This window comes from Coregonus clupeaformis, chromosome 18, assembly GCF_020615455.1.
Source record: "Coregonus clupeaformis isolate EN_2021a chromosome 18, ASM2061545v1, whole genome shotgun sequence".
In the NCBI taxonomy this organism is placed as follows: Eukaryota; Metazoa; Chordata; class Actinopteri; order Salmoniformes; family Salmonidae; genus Coregonus; species Coregonus clupeaformis.
In genome coordinates, this window is record NC_059209.1 from 28,319,685 (window position 1) to 28,338,992 (window position 19,308).

At 41.9% G+C, this 19,308-nt stretch overlaps 1 protein-coding gene across 2 annotated transcripts; it reads right to left on the bottom strand.

Moving 5' to 3' along the window:
- Positions 1-44: 44 nt before the first annotated feature.
- Positions 45-11,986, bottom strand: LOC121530660 (prominin-2). Of its 2 annotated transcripts, XM_041835792.1 has the most exons (24): positions 11,921-11,986; positions 11,379-11,632; positions 10,997-11,040; positions 10,216-10,427; positions 9,965-10,085; positions 9,756-9,819; positions 9,547-9,636; positions 8,206-8,390; positions 7,912-7,980; positions 7,720-7,783; positions 5,937-6,087; positions 4,487-4,645; positions 4,063-4,186; positions 3,751-3,893; positions 3,486-3,570; positions 3,137-3,283; positions 2,934-3,005; positions 2,755-2,844; positions 2,505-2,558; positions 2,296-2,376; positions 1,970-2,038; positions 1,209-1,298; positions 930-1,036; positions 45-552 (listed from the first exon to the last, which is right to left on the bottom strand). In XM_041835792.1, exons 2-24 carry the CDS (start codon positions 11,605-11,607, stop codon positions 414-416), a joined length of 2,589 nt encoding a protein of 862 aa, XP_041691726.1. In that variant the 5' UTR covers positions 11,608-11,632; positions 11,921-11,986; the 3' UTR covers positions 45-413. The 2 variants fall into 2 exon arrangements, with proteins under 2 accessions (XP_041691726.1, XP_041691727.1); XM_041835793.1 differs by lacking the exons at positions 10,997-11,040; positions 11,379-11,632; positions 11,921-11,986 and having other exon boundaries at positions 10,308-10,390.
- Between the last annotated feature and the right edge of the window lie 7,322 nt (positions 11,987-19,308).

Consider the following 19,308-nt stretch of genomic DNA (forward strand, 5'->3'; position numbering starts at 1 on the left):
CATGGAAGAGAAATACAGTGATAATACTGATAAAATACAATATATGATTTTAGTAATTCAATTATTTATTACACATGTCTTCGTTTTTTATTCATTATAAAAACGTTGTAGAAAAAACTAATAGGAACGAATAGGCCTATTTATCAGATTAAATAGGCCTTTGTTTTAGAGTAAATAGGCATATGCTTCAGATTAAATATATAGGCTGGCTAGCCCAGATTAAATAAGAATAGATACCTGAGACCACATAGAGATAGATACCACAACTAACGTCAGGATGTCAGGAGTTGTTACACAAATTATTATTATAATCGACAAGATTAGATTCCATATCGGGGTAACTCCAACATTTTGATTTCAACATATTATCATACTTTTCTTGCATTTAAATTCAAGTGTCATAGTCTTCAATTTTATTTGCTTTTGATGTATTCAGAAACCATGCACCTCTCATGGATTTCTTCTAAGGTCATGTAGTTGTTGGATGCAGCTTTCTCTGTATGGCATTTCATATTCTCTGTCTTCTTCTCAGGCAGGATGAATGTATCCTTACTGCAGATATGAAGGGCAATATATGATTAAAACGACATTTATACAGCAAGGTGTATTATATTGTAGTAGCCTGGCTGACGCGCAACCCACGTGACTACACCGCGCGCTAGAGCTGGTGTCAACAAGACTAGTATTATAGCACAAAGTACGAGCAAACATGGTTAGAGATTTGTCTCATGATGCAATTCAGTGGGAGCCAATAAAGACAGTAGATAATTGCTAGGCGCCCATGCAATGCAGGTAGGTTAACATGGGCACTACTCATACATTGAGTCGAAAGGAGTACCACAAAACTAGAATGAGTTCTATTCTAGTTCTATTCATTCTAGTAATATGAGGAGGACATTGTATCAGTGTTCTGAGCAAGGTTCTCTCACCTAATGAAGGTGGGCTCTGGCTTCAATCGCCTGGCTGTATAGATGCTGAATATCACTCCAGGGACCAGGAATGCACAACACCATCCCAGACACAGCCAGAATGCATTCTTCATGCAGAGAGAGACAAAAACATAGAGATGAAGAGAGACAGACAGACAGAGACGAGTAACATTCTCAGATGGATTGGAAGAGAAAGAGAAAAAGAAAGGAAGGGGGAGGGAGGGAGAGATCAGATGACATCTTGTATGTTTGGGATATTGCAATAGGGAAAACGCTCACCAATGGATCAATCACATTGAGACAGACTGCTGTATACACATTGTCCAGTGACACAGCAAGCCAACGGCAATCCAGGACCTTATATAAGATCTGTAAATGGGAAAATACAGTGTCAAATATCGAGTACGTCTAGTCTATTGTTCTCCATAGAGACTAATGTGCATAGAAAAATGATATAATATATGCTGATGTTTTGTGTCCTTTATGTAGGCTACTGTACGTGTGTACATTGACAGCTGTTGTATGGCGATGAAAGAAGCTATGATAACCAATCCATCAAAGCAATATGTTTCTTGTCATGTCACTTACTCAATGTACCCTCTTTAAAACCAAACACATGGGATGTCCTCACGTCTATTGACACCCTACCAGCATGACATTATGGAGAACATTCCACTGTTTCAAGAATCATGGCATAGGAATAACTGTCCTTTTCACCTTACTATTGCACACACTTTGGGGAGAGATTATTGTATAACGGTATCCGAATGTAATGCTCAGAGGCAGCAACATGGTGTCTGGCAGTGAAATTCTTTCTGTATGACGTGTTGTGCTAGTAATAACTGCACAGTCCTGTACATCAACACCATCACAATGATGTACATTTAGAAAACATGATTATAGTAAAACAGTGACATGAGCAATTACCTACCCAAAGTACCCATTCTGGTTTACACAGAGTGAGAACTGCAGTGTGACAGTGTTGCTAAGGGCTATTATTATCTCTGTGTAATTCTATGGCATATTAGTACAGTACTTACTGCATGACGGACCCAATCTAGGTACCGAAGCAGGGATTGTGCTCCTTTCTCCATGGTACAGTGAGACACCTGCCATAGAAAAAACCCACCTCAGTCTAGAACCATTATAACTATGACCCCTGAAAAAGTTTTGGCAGTGTCATTCATCATAACTTCTAAGAGCAGCTCTACATTTAGCTCTGGTCCAGGGTGTTATGTGTGGTAACATGCCGCACATAACGCCCTAGAGCTACTCTACGTTCAACTCTCCTCTATACAATTCATTATAATGTAGTCCTTGACCAAGTGCATAATGAATCATGGAAAATAATGTAATTTGGTCTTACATTTCCCACAATGTAAGGAACCTGGTTGTAGAGTGCCACTTCTGTCTGGGTCAAACTTTCCAGAGTTTTGTCTATATTAGCCTAGTGTGAGGAAAATGAGTTGTTAAGGGATGGATCACCACACTCAAATAATCACATTAACACACACACACAACTCAGTGGTTATTTTATCTCAAAGGGATCATCTTCAGACAGTGACAGTACTCTACCTTGTAGACTGTGCTGATAATCTTCAAAGCACTCACACTTTGGCTCATCTTTGCCTAAGTAGTGAAAAGATTAACATTTTAGGCAATAAAATACTTTGCAATGTATGGACTGAGCGAGTCTAAATAATAATTTGTCCTGGAAAAAAATATACTTAGAGCTACAATTTCTACATGCTTATTTTGTTGTGGAACATTGATGCATATAAAAGTTTGTGTTTGGGATGAAAATAAATGTCAAAATAAAACTCACTGCATTTGTCTGCTGTTGCTTAACGATGGTGCTCAGATGCCTGGTTGTTTCGGCCTCTTTTTTCAAATCTTCCTTAATTCCAGCATTTGCCTGATGTGAAGAAAATAAACATGAATTGCAACTTACATGGTCCATTGTGCTATGGGGTTTCTTTTTTACCTAAACCAAGAGAGACTTACAGGAAGTTCTGCCTTCTTATCCAGTTCATCGGCAAATACTCCAAGGTCTGTCTTCACAACTGGTGTGCTTAGCTACAGAGACAATAAATTGATAAATGGACAACATAAATATGCAGCTTTCTGACATGCACACACACACACACACACACACATATATACACACACACACACACACACACACAATTTGCTACTCCTGTGTATACCAGCAGTAATAGCTCATCGTAGTTGATGCTGTCTATCCCACACTGTTTGAAGCTCAGCAGGGCCTGTCTGCCATTGTCAGGTAGCAGTTTCAAGCCATCCAGGCTGACTGACAGATTCTGAGCAGTCTCATTGAATCCATCCAAGTACTACAACAAATGAGAGGAGAAACACCCACCCAGGCACATATTAAATAACTGGCACAGACAGTATCATTTATTTTATGCCATTGGAAAATGTAAATATACTGTAATCAAAGGTACAGAAGTAACAGTACCTTAGACACACAGGGTGATTTTTGAAAGAACAGAAAACAAATGAAATATGACAAGATGGCATATTGAGAAACACCTTGCTGGCATTGAGGAAGTCCTCCAGATCAAAGAGCTGCTCCATGTGCATGCTTTGGAACAATGACTGTCCTCTCTTACAGCCACTGAAACAAAGAGCACAGACAGAGGTGTGTATGAGTAAACCCAGAAACAGAGTGTACAAAAGCTGTAATCTAGTTTAACGGTCTGAGACACTGTGATTGTGACTGAGCATCATTGTGGAATGTGTGGGGCAGTAACACATACAAGGACAGATGATCTTAGAGCAGCAATTGAGAGCTCACTGGTATATTGCTGAGGTGCTGGGCTGAATTTGGTGGGTCTCTTTGATATTGGGGCTTTGACTGGTGTTGAGGCTTTGACTGGTGTTGAAGCTTTGACTGGTGTTGTTTAGGCTGCTGAAAAGATAATTCTGCTGGTCTAAGAACTGTGATAGAAACGACAGCGGGGGAGAGAATCATTTGAATGAGTTGTGTTGTGCATGTATTCATTTACTTATGTTTATAAGTATACGTTTTTTTACAATAGCTGTGTACACACAGATTATTCCCTATGCACATATATTTCCCATTAGCTCCATAGGGGCCCTCACTGACCCCAAAGATCTGTCCATTGGTCCAGCTCTGGCAGCCCAGGGTGTGGGCATTCCCCCCGAAAAACAACATAACACAGACCAGGAGGATGAAGAGCCAGGAGAACATGAAGGTCACCACCACAGCTCTGTGGAATGATGACAGAAAACAACATCATTAAAGAAAAACACAATCAATACCGTCAGGAGAAAACAGGTCCATGTCAGAAGAGGACAGGACTGGATCTGTAACCTGTGAGAAGATGCAGGTATTCTTAAAGCCTCTCAGATAAGGAAAGCTTATCTAGGATCAGTTTTTCCTTTAACACCACAATGAATACGATTACATGGACAGGGTGGGCTTCACTTGATCCTGCATCAGCACTCCTGCTCTTTGGCGTTTTATTAATATGGGCCATGATATTCTAAATCAGGTATACTTCACTTACGCTCTGAACAGGCCAATTGCTGTGTGTTCCAGTCGAGCATCTGGGTATGTGGAGTAAATCGTAGGGTAGAAGAGCACAGGGAGTCCCAGAGAGAGAGCAGCAACCATCAGAACCACTATGACCAGCATCACCATGCAGAGTGTCAATGACACTGCCCACCTGAAGAGGGCGCCAGAGAGCACACTGGCATCAATCCACATCAATGTCTTTCAGCAAAAAGTATTTAAACATGTCATTATTTTATAAATTATGAAAAATATGTGTGACCCTATAGGGGAAGACAAGGGGGACAGATGCATACATAAGTCTCTGGGTAAACACTATCAAAATTGTTTTTGTATGTCTTGAGATACTGTAAGTGACAGAGATAATCAAAATACCTTATCAGTCACATGGAAAAGAGTTTACAATACACTGATATATGCCTAAGCTACTGACTGCTAAGGGAACCATGCCTGTAATGAGGTTAGACAGGTGCATTGGGCTTCTGTATCTGTATGGCATGACACCTTAGCATTAAAGGTCCAATGTAGTTTTTATTCTTCTCAATATCAAATCATTTTTAGGTAACAATTAAGTATCTTACTGTGATTGTTTTCAATTAAAATGGTCAAAAAGAAACAAAAATAGCTCCTTCTTAGCAAAAAGCTATTTCGCTAGCAAGAAATTTGCTAGGACTGTCTGGGAGTGGTCTAAGTGAAGGCCCTAATTGGAGGAGCCGAATGGGAAGAGCCTAATGGGAGGGATATGTAACCTGAAAACTAGCTGTTATTGGCAGAGAGGTCTTTGTTATTTGTCTATTCACTTCCTACTGCTTGGTGATGTTGCTAGGCAGTCCAAAACCCCACCCATGCAAAACAAGTTTACATTTCAGGCGGTCTTTTCAAACAGCTCTTACACTAAAATGACATTACCATAATTTTCACAATTTCACAGATTATTCCAACCTCATAGTGTCGATAAAACACAGGCAAATTGTATTTGACTGCACTTGGCCTTTAACAAGTGACTAATCTCGGTTAACCCAGAACTAAAGTATTGCGTAATTGGTCAGATGCTCGATTAAATTCTGGGTCCATACGGAGCGATAGAACGAGGATCGGAACCGGAATGAAGAGCTCCACCCTTTCTCTTTGCAAGTTACGGACAAGTCTATGGGCCAAATGTCCCTTACCCTTCAGAAATTAGAAAGATGCTAACACCACAACGTGATTTGTCTGAATAACCAGTTACAAAAAACCTAAGCACTGGAACTAATGCTGCTGATCTCTGGTGATAAATATTCCATGATAGTCATAGGCTGTGTCACAAATGGCACCTTATCCCCTACATAGTGCACTACTTTTGACCAGAGCCCTATCCCTGTGGGCCCTGGTCAAAAGTAGTGCACTATATAGGAAATAGGGTGCCATTTGGGAGGGTACCAGTTGGGACTCATCAATAATGTTACCTGACAAAGTCGTAGTAATCTACTGGCTCTGCAAAGCGTCTCACGGTGGTTTTGCAGTCAGACACAGCTTCAGTGAGAGACTCCAGCGAGGGGAACCTATGGCTGGTGTTCAGCAACTCCTCTTGGGTTTCATTCAGCTCAGACAGGAGAGCTACGTCAACCAGGCACAGATGACAGGGGGTTTAATAAATAGAGTAATGACAAGGAGAGAAGGAGAGAGAGAGAGAGAGAGAGAGAGAGAGAGAGAGAGAGAGAGAGAGAGAGAGAGAGAGAGAGAGAGAGAGAGAGAGAGAGAGAGAAAGAGAGAGCGAGACAGAGAGAGAGACAAAGAGAGATTCTTCACATAGCACATTCTAATATACACTACATTATCAAAAGTATGTGAACACCTGCTCGTGAACATCTCATTCCAAAATCATGGGCATTAATTTGGAGTTGGTCCCCCCTTTGGTTCTATAACAGCCTCCACTCTTCAGGGAAGGCTTTCCACTAGATGTTGGAACATTGCTTCCATTCAGCCACAAGAGCATTAGTGAGGTCGGGCACTGATGTTGGGCGATTAGGCTCAGCTCGCAGTCAGCGTTCCTATTAATCCCAAAGGTGTTCGATGGGGTTGAGGTTAGGGCTCTGTGCAGGCCAGTCCAGTTCTACGACACCAATCTTGACAAACCATTTCTGTATGGACCTCACTTTGTGCACAGGGGCATTGTCATCCTTCCCCAAACTGTTGCCAAGTTGGAAGCACAGAATCATCTAGAATGTCATTGTATGCTGAAACGTTAAGATTTTCCTTCACTGGAACTAACGGGCCTAGGCCGAACCATGAAAAACAGCCCCAGACCATTATACCTCCTCCACCAAACTTTACAGTTGGCACCATGCATTGGGGCAGTAGCATTCTCCTGGCATCCGCCAAACCCAGTTTCGTCCGTTGGACTGCCAGATGGTGAAGCGTGATTCATCACTCCAGAGAACGCGTTTCCACTGCTCCAGAGTTCAATGGTGGCGACGCTTGGCATTGCGCATGGTGATCTTAGGCTTGTGTGCGGCTGCTCGGCCATGGAAACCCATTTCATGAAGCTACCAATGAACAGTTCTTGTGCTGACGTTGCTTCCAGAGGCAGTTTGGAACTCGGTAGTGAGTGTTGCAACCGAGGACAGACGTTTTTTAAGCACTACGCACTTCAGCATTCGGCGATCCTGTTCTGTGAGCTTGTGTGGCCTACCACTTTGCGGCTGAGCCGTTGTTGCTCCTAGACGTTTCCACTTCACAATACCGGGGCAGCTCTAGCAGGGCAGACATTTTACAAACTGACTTGTTGGAAAGGTGGCATCCTATGACGGTGCCACGTTCAAAGTCATTGAGCTCTTCAGTAAGGCCATTCTACTGTCAATGTTTGTCTATGGAGATTGCATGGCGGCATGCTCGATTTTATACACCTGTCAGCAACGGGTGCAGCTGAAATAGCCATATCCACTAATTTGAAGGGGTGTCCACATACTTGTGTATATATAGTGTATCTACTACTGTTCATTGGATTTTGTTACACTGTTTATTTATACACCGGATTCACGACAGAGAGGTCATTGTTAATTGGTTTTAATAAATTGCACATTCATGCCTTGCAGCCATTTACTTGGTCATTGAAAATGTATGCACTCACTAACTGTAAGTCGCTCTGGATAAGAGCGTCTGCTAAATGACTAAAATGTAAATGTCAATTAGACATAATTAAATATAGCAAATAATGATGAAGAACAAGAAGGCCGTCTTCAAATTCACCTGCTATTGTGGGAGCCACTTGCTCTGAGCACTTTTGTGGAATGGCACAGAAGGTTAGGTTCCCCTAGAAGACAGCCGATAAACATTATTTCAGTTTGATTTCATCCAGTCCAATGCAACAACATATCAAGAATAGTTTTGCCAACATTTCCATTCTGATTTTCGTTAAATGAATCCTGTTTGTATGCTCACCTGTTCAACGAGGCCTGCGAGGCTGGATGCAGGTGGCATATCATTCAGCTTGTCATCCACACTGGGGATCTACAATGACAAACACAAATAGACACTGTAACATTATTCAACATCAGACATATTATACAACATACACTGGGAAAATGTAATTTAAAAAAATCAATCTCCATCATATCCTTGGTTTTGACAGACAAGAAAACGACATTGGAGAAAGACACGTTGGATGCCCTGTTCAAATGGGCCCTGTTCAAAAAGTACTACACTAAATATGGAAAAGGGTACAATTTTTCATACCAGGTAGTAGTTAGCAACAGTAGTCAGGTTGCTAGGGTCGGGGAAGTCACAGGTGGGGCATTTCCCCAGACTCTCCACTCGGCTCTGTAGTACCTGGATGCCATTCTGTAGGATTGTGTGATTGGCCTGCAGGTCTGTCCTGGTCGTCAGATACAGCTGCAGGTTCTCAATGGTTCCAATAGCATCTGTGGCCATACAGAGAGACACACAGGCCCATGGGGAAGGAAATGAAAGTCACTGAGTTTCAGTCATATCCTGTACTTGAATAAAACATTAGAAACAATGTCTGATTAAGTACTGGGTGGCAGATACTGAGTTTGACTGGTGGCCATGGCCTGTTTGTCACGCCCTGGCCGTGAGAGGCTGGTTGTCTTTAGTTGGTTTGGTCAGGGCGTGAGGATCTATGTTAGAATTTCTATGTTTAGGATCTAGATGTGTTGTTTCTATGTTTGGCCGGGTGTGATTCCCAATCAGAGACAGCTGCCTACCTTAGTTGTGGGATCTTGTTCTGTGTTAGGCTTGTATGTGTATAGCCTGAGGACCTCACGTTACGGTGTTTCTTGTTTTTATGTTTATTGAGTTAAATAAACATGTACGCTTTTCATGCTGCACCTTGGTCTGACCCGTCTCTCAACGATCGTGACACTGTTTTCATAAAGTGTCTCAGAGGAGATCTAGGATCAGTTTCCCCCTCTTATTCATTGTGATCTAAAAGGAAAAACTGATCCTAGATCAGCATTCCTACTCAAAGGCGCTTTATGAAAACAGACCCTGGTTTTTGTGTCTATTGAGAAGACATGACACAGGACGTTGTTTTGTGTATGTAATCGGATATCTTCGCTGGATGAGAGACAATTAATAACCTTGTCTAATTGTGATCATAATTTAGTAGCTAAAGTATCCCAGAGTCAAGTCAATGGCACTCCCTGGAATCTACTAACTCATCATTACAATACATCGAACAGGTTTACATTTTAACTGAATTTACCGATCATATCTGTCACAATAGTACGTCAGGCGTAAGACAATGCATTTCAGCAAAATATTTGGCATGTGAATATGATATGTGTGTGTGTATGTCTGTGTGTGTATACTTTCTTACAGGAATAAAATGGTGAAAAGAACAAGACAAGCTGCCACCCCAATGTCCTGATGGTATAGTGATGATGACTGAGTGTTGTTCACCTCTACCTTCCTGGGATGGAAATGCCTCAGAGCAAGAACTTCAGAAGCAGGTAAAGTACAGGTTTACCTGCTCCCGTAGGCAGCATTTTGTCACTCTATCTGACAAAAGACAATAGGTGTATTGTAGAGAACCAAAGAAACTATGCAGAAACACACCTTTGATGGAGGCAGATAAGTCTGTGAGAGCTTTGTCGACATCAGTGTTGAAAAAGGAGATGATTGTTGCACCAATGATGTCATCAGCATCTGTAAGTACAGATTGTCCACATACTTACATTTTTTGAAAGATAGGCTTCATTTTATTTCAAAAACAGATCAAGTAAGACCCCTACATCAACTAACTACACCATATGAGCTTTATTTACCATCTATTTCCTTTGAGATTTCTGCTTTGGGAATTGAGAACTGTTCCATAATGACCTCAATTTTCTGTACAGAAAAGAGTAAGCAAAGAGAGTGCATTAGGGCTACAACTGTATATTTCCGAAATGCTAATTCCCAGAATAAACCAACTATCAAAAAACAAATTCCTGGAAGTTGGAGTGTTATGTTGTGTTATGGTGGGCGGCCAGACCTGTGGAATTGAAGTTAGAGAGTCTTCCATGATCCTGGCGCTGGTCTCTACATGATAGAGGCCTAGGTGCATGTTCTCACTGACTCTGCTGTTCACGGTGAAAGCCAGGATCACCCCTGTCCTAAACACACATACAAAGGAAGAAATCACACCTCACACAATATCCACCTATACACAGTCATACAGTGTAATTATATAATTTCAGCATGACATTAATATGTTTGGGTATGTGCGTGTGTATACTTTCTTACAGGAGTAAAATGGTGACAAGAACTAGGCAAGCTGCCACACCGATGTCCTGATGGTAGAGTGATGATAATGTTGACGACTGGGTATCGCTCACCTCTACCTTCTTGCTATGGAAATGCCTCCAAGCAAGAACTCCACCAGCAACTGGCATCAGGAGCAGGTAAAGTCCAGCCAAGAGCATGCACACTAAGTATCCAGCCTCATACCGAACCAGCTGTTGAGAGGAATGAGGGAAGTTTTGCGGAACAAAACCACCAAGATTACATCATAAGCAACGAACATTTCAAAAAGCAAATACTTCATAATGTTCATAATGGTGTTATCAATTAGCGAAAATCTGATTGAGATAATGATCCCTTAGAGTAAGAGGAGACAGGTTCACCAGCAGGTAGCCTAGCGGTTAAGAGGTCGGGCCAGTAACCGAAAGGTTGCTGGTTCAAATCCCAGAGCTCTCTAGGTGAAAAGGCTGACGATGTGCCCTTGAGCAAGGCACTTAACCCTAATTGCTCCTGTAAGTCGCTCTGGATAAGAATGTCTGCAAAATAATAAAAGTAACAACAACAACAAAAAACATGCATCGCAGACAAACCACTTCTTTAACCTGTAATGTTACCAGTGTGGGACAGAGGTTATGAAATGATCTGTTGAGCTGATATGATTGTAAAGGTATAGCAGACCATTCTTGTCCATGTAGGTATAATAAGGTATATGTCTGAAACAGGAAGACAGAAGAAAGGTCAGGGAACACCATTGAGACAGACCATAGGAAACACAAGCACAAACCTGTGGAATATCTAGTTGTTCAGTCTTTAAAGCTGTAAATATATCTGAAAATAGAAATCATACAGGTGTCATTGTTTGTTGTTGTACTAAGCCAAGAGAAAGTGGTAGTTTATAGGACATCTAGACATTGTTATATTGATTCTGTGTCACAATAATTGTTTACTTCTGTCTTCTAAGTAGTATAATTTCATGGTCAATAAAGGGAAGTAGCAGATGTTAACATCATATTAATTTTCAGTAGGTAGGACAGCTATTAGCTATTAAGTCACTCACAGTGAAACGAACTCACAGTGTGTTTTAAGAATTTGGGCTATCAAAAGGTTGCCCCAATTCCCTGTGCAAGACAGTGTAAAATTAAAACTCATCAATGTTGCTTGCTTACCTTCTGGGAAAGGATTTGGCTGTACTGCCTCAATGAAAAGCTTGGCAAAGTTATACAGGGGCTTCAGGCAACCACCATCGCTCTCCACCTGCCAAGTCGGAGTTTGGGTCAAGGGGATAAAAGGTTGTGTGTCACTGCTGCTGCTGAGGCAGTGGTGAGTGCAGTCTGCAGCACCCAGTTGGAACATGAACACCCACAGCCAACCGCCATGAGAGCGTCTCGGCCCCATGGTTCATCACGCACTTGATGTCCTGCTGAGAGTCACAGATTCACAAACATATGATGATCATAATAATGATGATGACAGTGACAATGTGTTTGAATGATTATGATGATAGTAGTAGTAGTAGTAGTTTTTGTTCAGATCAGGATTGTTTTTAATCAGTTATTGTAATTATTCTAAGCTTTAGTGTTTGTATAGTGGTGCAGCAGTACACAAATCCGTTGACATACCAAGACAAAAAAATTGCAAGCTTAATAGAATTACCTAACGAAAAGTCCCTTATTATCAGTCAATTGGCATAACTTAAATCTAACATTACCTTTATTTGAATGAAGAGAGAGATTCCTCCATAAACATGGAAACAATGCGTCCTCTAAGTTTCTCTGAGTGATTGTGTTTGATGGGCTTGGCACTAAAAAAGCATACCTTCGGTAGGAGGGGATTAAGAACCAGTTATACAGGTGTTTGTTTGTTTGTTACATGACAATGCAACATCTGAGTTGATTTATTTGGCCAATAAATCCATAGACATTATAATACAGCACATCCAGTACATCCATAGCATGGAATGCTAAATGGAGTCGGAGGTGGGGAGCACTATTTGATTGATTGACTGAATTTATTATAAACACAGCAAAAAAATAAATGTCCCTTTTTCAGGACCCTGTCTTTCAAAGATAATTCGCAAAAATCCAAATAACTTCTGTGACGTCACGAGAGGCTACACAGCTTTCAGCGGGATTGCTCAAGTAGTGCAAGGAGACAAGGTTCAAACAAAACAAGGATTTTATTATAGGTCTTGGGAAATTAACGAAAATATAACAAAATTCTGTTCTCTTGTGGCTCTTTAAGGGTTAACAGTTCAGGGATGTCTCTTCCACATCCAAAGTCATAATTCTCACTCGCTCAGATAACTTTTCCCCAGCCTTACTGTAGTCCACGTTGCAGCTAGTGGCCAACCCAGCAAAAAAGTCCTTCCAAATGTCTCTCACGTATTTCCACAGGTGCATATATCCAAAGGTGAGTATTTCCCAAAGGTAAGTATCTCCAAATCCTTATATTCCTCATGGAAGTGGACGTGCAGCACTCTTGTCCTCCAGAGAGCCCAGGTTGGAGACTGTGTCTCTTCCCTTCCCAAACCTTCAGCTCATCAGCTCCTCATTTGTTTCAGCTGCGTGGGAAGATTGGCCATAGAGGGGTGGAGTTCCCGACCATACCAGCAGATGGAGCCATAGCTGTCTGGGTTTGCAGCCACCTCAGGGGGATGTAACGTCCCTCCAGGACACAGCCTCTCGTGACATCACACTTCACAGATCTTCATTGTAAAGGGTTTAAACATTGTTTTCCATGCTTGTTCAATGAACCATAAACAATTAATGAACATGCACCTGTGGAACGGTCGTTAAGACACTAACAGCTTACAGACGGTAGGCTATTAAGGTCACAGTTATGAAAATTTAGGACACTAAAGAGGCCTTTCTACTGACTCTGAAAAACACCAAAAGAAAGATGCCCAGGGTCCCTGCACATCTGCGTGAACGTGCCTTAGGCATGCTGCAAGGAGGCATGAGGACTGCAGATGTGGCCAAGGCAATAAATTGCAATGTCCGTACTGTGAGACGCGTAAGACAGCGCTACAGGGAGACAGGACGGACAGCTGATCGTCCTCGCAGTGGCAGACCACGTGTAACAACACCTGCCCAGGATCGGTACATCCGAACATCACACCTGTGGGACAGGTACAGGATGGCAACAACAACTGCCCGAGTTACACCAGGAATGCACAATCCCTCCATCAGTGCTCAGACTGTCCGCAATAGGCTGAGAGAGGCTGGACTGAGGGCTTGTAGGCCTGTTGTAAGGCAGGTCCTCACCAGACATCACCGGCAACAACGTCGCCTATGGGCACAAACCCACCGTCGCTGGACCAGACAGGACTGGCAAAAAGTGCTCTTCACTGACGAGTCACGGTTTTGTCTCACCAGGGGTGATGGTCGGATTCGCGTTTATCGTCGAAGGAATGAGCGTTACACTGAGGCCTGTACTCTGGAGCGGGTTTATATTTGGAGGTGGAGGGTCCGTCATGGTCTGGAGCGGTGTGTCACAGCATCATCGGACTGAGCTTGTTGTCATTGCAGGCAATCTCAACGCTGTGCGTTACAGGGAAGACATCCTCCTCCCTCATGTGGTACCCTTCCTGCAGGCTCATCCTGACATGACCCTCCAGCATGACAATAACACCAGCCATACTGCTCGTTCTGTGCGTGATTTCCTGCAAGACAGGAATGTCAGTGTTCTGCCATGGCCAGCGAAGAGCCCGGATCTCAATCCCATTGAGCACGTCTGGGACCTGTTGGATCGGAGGGTGAGGGCTAGGGCCATTCCCCCCAGAAATGTCCGGGAACTTGCAGGTGCCTTGGTGGAAGAATGGGGTAACATCTGGTGCAGTCCATGAGGAGGAGATGCACTGCAGAACTTAATGCAGCTGGTGGACACACCAGATACTGACTGTTCCTTTTGATTTTGACCCCCCCTTTGTTCAGGGACACATTATTAAATTTCTATTAGTCACATGTCTGTGGAACTTGTTCAGTTTATGTCTCAGTTGTTCCCATTATTGTTTTTAACGCGGCATTATAATTGAAGATTTATTTTATTTTAGCATGTGACGTCTAGGGAAATAAAATGTTCATTGGTCAGGTGTAGGCACAGTCGTCCTGGCCCGGCCTTTTCTAGTTATTAGGTTGATGGGTAATGTAGTTCATTACACCATTGTCATTCATCCATTTGTCTCTTTAAAAAAATACAGTTACAGTGTCAGTTCTTGAGGGGAGGCTGGGGTTTTGCTGGAAACGGCTTCACGGAAGGTGGCAGAAGCGGATGATGAAGTGGAATCTGAATATAATGGCGGTAGAATCAAGGAGAATTGTAGTATTGTCCAAAAGAATGGAAACGGAGCAAAGTAGTGTACAGTGATGAGAATGTCCCTTCGTATCTAGTAGGAGTACGATTTGTTAATGAGGAGCAGCTGAGCAGAGTACCAATCTTGAAGAAACCATTTGAGTTATCCAAACTGGTGGAGAGAGTGCTGGGTAAAGTGAAGGTGAGGATCACGAGAGGCGGCTTGTTTTGACTTTTTGTGATTCTGCAGAACAGAAGGAATGTGTGTTGGGTCTTAATCGATTTGATAAGTTTGAAGTGTTGTGTGTGTCGCTACGGAACATGGCACCCCTTAAGGGTCCCCGAGTGGTGCAGTGGTCTAAGGCACTGCATCGCAGTGCTAGCTGTGCCACTAGAGATCCTGGTTCGAATCCAGGCTCTGTCGTAGCCGGCCGCGACCGGGAGACCCATGGGGTGGCGCACAATTGGCCCAGGGTAGGGGAGGGAATGGCCGGCAGGGATGTAGCTCAGTTGGTAGAGCATGGCGTTTGCAACGCCAGTGTTGTGGGTTCGATTCCCACGGGAGGGCCAGTATGAAAAAATATATATAAAATAATAATGTATGCACTCACTAACTGTAAGTTGCTCTGGATAAGAGCGTCTGCTAAATGACTAAAATGTAAATGTTAAGGGGGTTATATCTGGTGTTTCGTGGGAAGTTGATTTGGAAGAGATGAAAAATATTCCTGGAATGATTGAAGCACATTGAATGAATCGAGTGGTGAATGGGGAAAAAGTGAAGAGTTTATCTGTTCTTTTGTTTTTTGAAATGGAGTCTCTCCCTAATGAAGTGTGGTTAGGGTATATTAACTACAGAGTTAGAGCATTTATCCCAAGACCAATGCAGTGAGAACATTGTAACGCTTTTAGTCATGTATAAAGTGTTTGCAGAAGGGAGAAGCCGAGATGTACAAGAAGTGGAAAATATCATATTATGTGTTATAAAAGTGAAGAAAATGTGACATGTTGTAATTGCGGTGGGAATCATGAGGCCACGTCTTCTGAATGCCCCACAAGGGTAAAAGAGAATCAGGGTTGTACAGAGCATTTCATATGCAGAAGCTGTGAAAATGGTTGAGGGTTTGTATGTTGCACCAGAAGAGTCCATGGTAGTGGATAGGCCTTCACTGATGGCTGCAGGGGTTGTCTTACACAAAGAGGATCCTGACATTTTAAAGGTTAAAAAGTTGGACTTTGTGGCCTTTATCGCAATGGTGATAAATGGCACTGCCAAGGTGGAGAAAAGATCTAGGAAGATTGAAATCATTGTGATTGCGGCAGAGCGGTTCCTGGGGCTGAAAGATTTCACAGCAAAGGAGTTACATGGAATATTAGCAAAAGCCGTACCACCTTCTCAGGCCCTAGAGCCTGAGAAGGGAGATATGGAGAAATAAAAGGATGAAGTGGGAATTTTGTTTGTTTTTGCAATGTACTATTTTAATTAAGGTGGATTGTTAGAATCACTATTAAGTATGGATTTATTTATTTAAATTTTATTTTTGGTTTCAAGTCGTCCAGTTGGTGGCGGCAGTTAGGCCCTTTTCACGATGACGTCATCTAACTTCCGCCTTTCCGCGTAGCAGGTTAACTTCACTTCCGTTCGCCCGTAACCTGAGACTTCTCAACGAAAATACAACTGTTGACCACTAACTAGCAAGCTAGCTACTTGAAGAAATTCCAAAAGGTACGTTTAAGTTAAATTAGTAAAGTTAAGAGTAATAATGTTTACGTATATGCAATGGTTTGTAACTTGCTAACGTTATTGTTAATTCATAATTGTTCACTGCCTTAGTTACTTAAAAGTGGGCTAACGTTAGCTAACAACAACTTAGTACCAGATACCGATAACGTTAAAGGTAGCGTTACATTGCTGCCTGGCTGTAATGTAACAAGTTTACTTAGCTAGCTATCTAACCCTTTGTTAGGCAGTTAGTTTATTCATGAATGTATAGTAACTCACCTATTCAAATACTGTTGTGCATGATAGCTAGATAAATATTGATTCCTGGTCAAAGCTGAATGTTAAAAAAAATCTCCTCAGCTCAGCAGGGAGGACACTCTTAAGACCCAGGCCATCGCCCGGCTGAGGATTTTAGTCGAGAGGGCCATACGGAGGGTGAAGGAGTACCATATCTGGGATGGGCTTGTTCCTCTTTCCACAGTGGGTTCAGTGAATCAGCTGTGGGCCATCTGCTGCCTCATGTCGAACTATCAGGGACCTCTTGACATTAAAGGAGACAAACCAGTCTGATGTTTTTGTCAACTGGAAGTTGTATATTTCCTGAGTAAGCTAGATGGGCTGTAAATAGAAGTACTTTTATATTACTGTATTGTATGTACAAAATTTTTTAAATATGAATTAACTTTGTTGGTAATTTAATTGATCTAATGTTATACTGTATGTTTTTGTTAAGGGTAATAACTTTTTCATAGCTATTAATGAACCTAATGTGATATATTGTAAAAATATCCAACTATTAACCATGTTATGTGCTTATGTGTCATGGCACTGATGGAACTATTAAATATATGTTTGCAAGCAACTGCTTCCAATCCTTTTTGATTTTGGTAAGAGCATTTACAACATCGCAATCCTTTTCAAGATTTGTATTTCAATACATAGATATACAGTATATAACACAATTAAGTTCATTTGCAGTTAAAGAAAAACATGTCGACATTTACATCACAATCCTTTTCAAAATGTGTGTTTCAGTACATAGGAGATATACAGTATATGACAAGTTAATTTGCAGTTAAAGAAAAAAATGTCAAAGGTTCACCTTCCACATTTACCTTAACACTATTTACACATAAAATTCTGCCTTATGTTTTATAACTTAAGAAGACATCCATGTAGATGTTATAATAGAAATGATCAAGCTTCTGTCGCATTGAGTGGATAATCTCCTCATCCCTAAAGATTCTCTCAACTGTGAAGTCAGTGCGGGTATCTGTAATGAAGTCACACCACTGAAGTCCGCTTAAGGCGAGTTGGCCTTGAACCTGATAGTAGTATTTGTGGCTCTTCTTAAGGCAGGCCTGGCCTTTAACTGTGATCAGGTGTTTAACTTGGGTAACATTTTCAACATCGCAACTCTTAACCTCAGCAAGACCAAATGGTGGTGCTTCTGTTGGGCAGAAGACTTTAGCATCCGGGCTGGCTGCAAGGTGAGGTGAATCAGGGTGGATGATGACCCCGCATTGTTTCAGAGAGACATCACAAAAATCAGAATATTGCCTCAGTATCTCAGGTTCCAGATCCAACCCTCTTCTCATAGCAGCTGTCTGAGGAGTTCCTCTCAGAATGCGGGTTGCCAAAGCCTTGGCAGACAACTCCCCCACGAACATGGCATATTTCACGGAATCTGCTGGCTGTCAGTCGGGGTTTGCGTACCTGGCTCCACAGCTGGCATTCTGACTGCATTCTTGTTTCTGCTTCAATAGCAGCAGACATCTCCTCTGACACAATCAGGCTGTCCAAATGACATTGTTGTATGTAGTTGGGCTCAAAATCAATGGGAAATTTAAAGTTGTAACCTTCAATAGGCAACTGAGGAAACTCACTGGCACCAGGGTGTTTAATAATATCTCTACTTAATTCTAGAGGGCACTGGTAAGAAAGCACAGACCCAAATGGCACAGGGCCAAATTTAGAGTCCACCAAATTAAGGCCCTCAAGCCCGTGCAGCAATTTGCAAATCCCTGGTTGTGGACGGATGTCTTTCAGTTTCTCAGCACTGGCCATGACGTGAGGATCCGGAATAGGCCCTGGCATGAAAGTGAGATATGTCAAGTTTAGATTTCATTAAATGCCACCTTATCTTTTTCACTAAAAAAGACAACCACACTCATCCAGTCTCGTACATGCTTCTAATACAAATAAAAAAATATCCACTGAAAGTCTATATAAAAAGTAACAAATAATAATCACTTTTATGTTTGTATTATTTTAGAAATGCACTAAAGTCTTTGTGCTCTAGTACAGGCGGGGGCTCATTCAGACTCACCATCATAGGCTCGGTACAGTGTGCACTTCACACCAGCTCTGACACTTGTTTTTTTCTTAGCCGCTGGTTTACACACCGCCATATCATTGGTGGCCTCTGGTACAATTCCCTGTGATATAATAATGATGAACAATACATTGTCAAAAGTCAATACAAACTGCAAAGTTCTGCATCAGTGTAACAAATAATGTCTGACCTGTGTCCTAGGCCGGTGCCAGGTCTGCAGTGCGCTGGTGCATGACAGAGGCAATGGCACTGTCTTAAAGCCCATGGTAACATAGTGAGCACTTTGAAAAAGAAGTGCTACTATGTGATTACATAGTGCTTTCCCAGCAGAGCAGGAACATGACATGTGATTGAGTACCACAGGAACCTCTGCAGAGTCTAGTGTAACCTGTTCATAGAGACATAACAATTAGTGCTGTACTTACAAAACATTTTTTTCTGCGTTTCATTATAAACTACTGTACACAATTTTCAAAACCCAATTTCTTTTTTTAATTAAGAAAAATTGGCTGTTCTGAAACCTTTGACAAGTAGTGCCAACACTTATCGAAAATTTGAACATTTTGAGTTATCACAGAATCTTTCCCAGTCTTTATTGCCGTCAACAACCCACATCGGTTTGTAAGAATTTCGTTGTGTATTAAGTTTAATGATACAGAATCAGAGCTCAGACTGAGAAACAAACTGATCCACAGTGGAACTTTGTGGAATCATTCTTATTAAATCTGCAACCGCAGCAAAACACAACAAA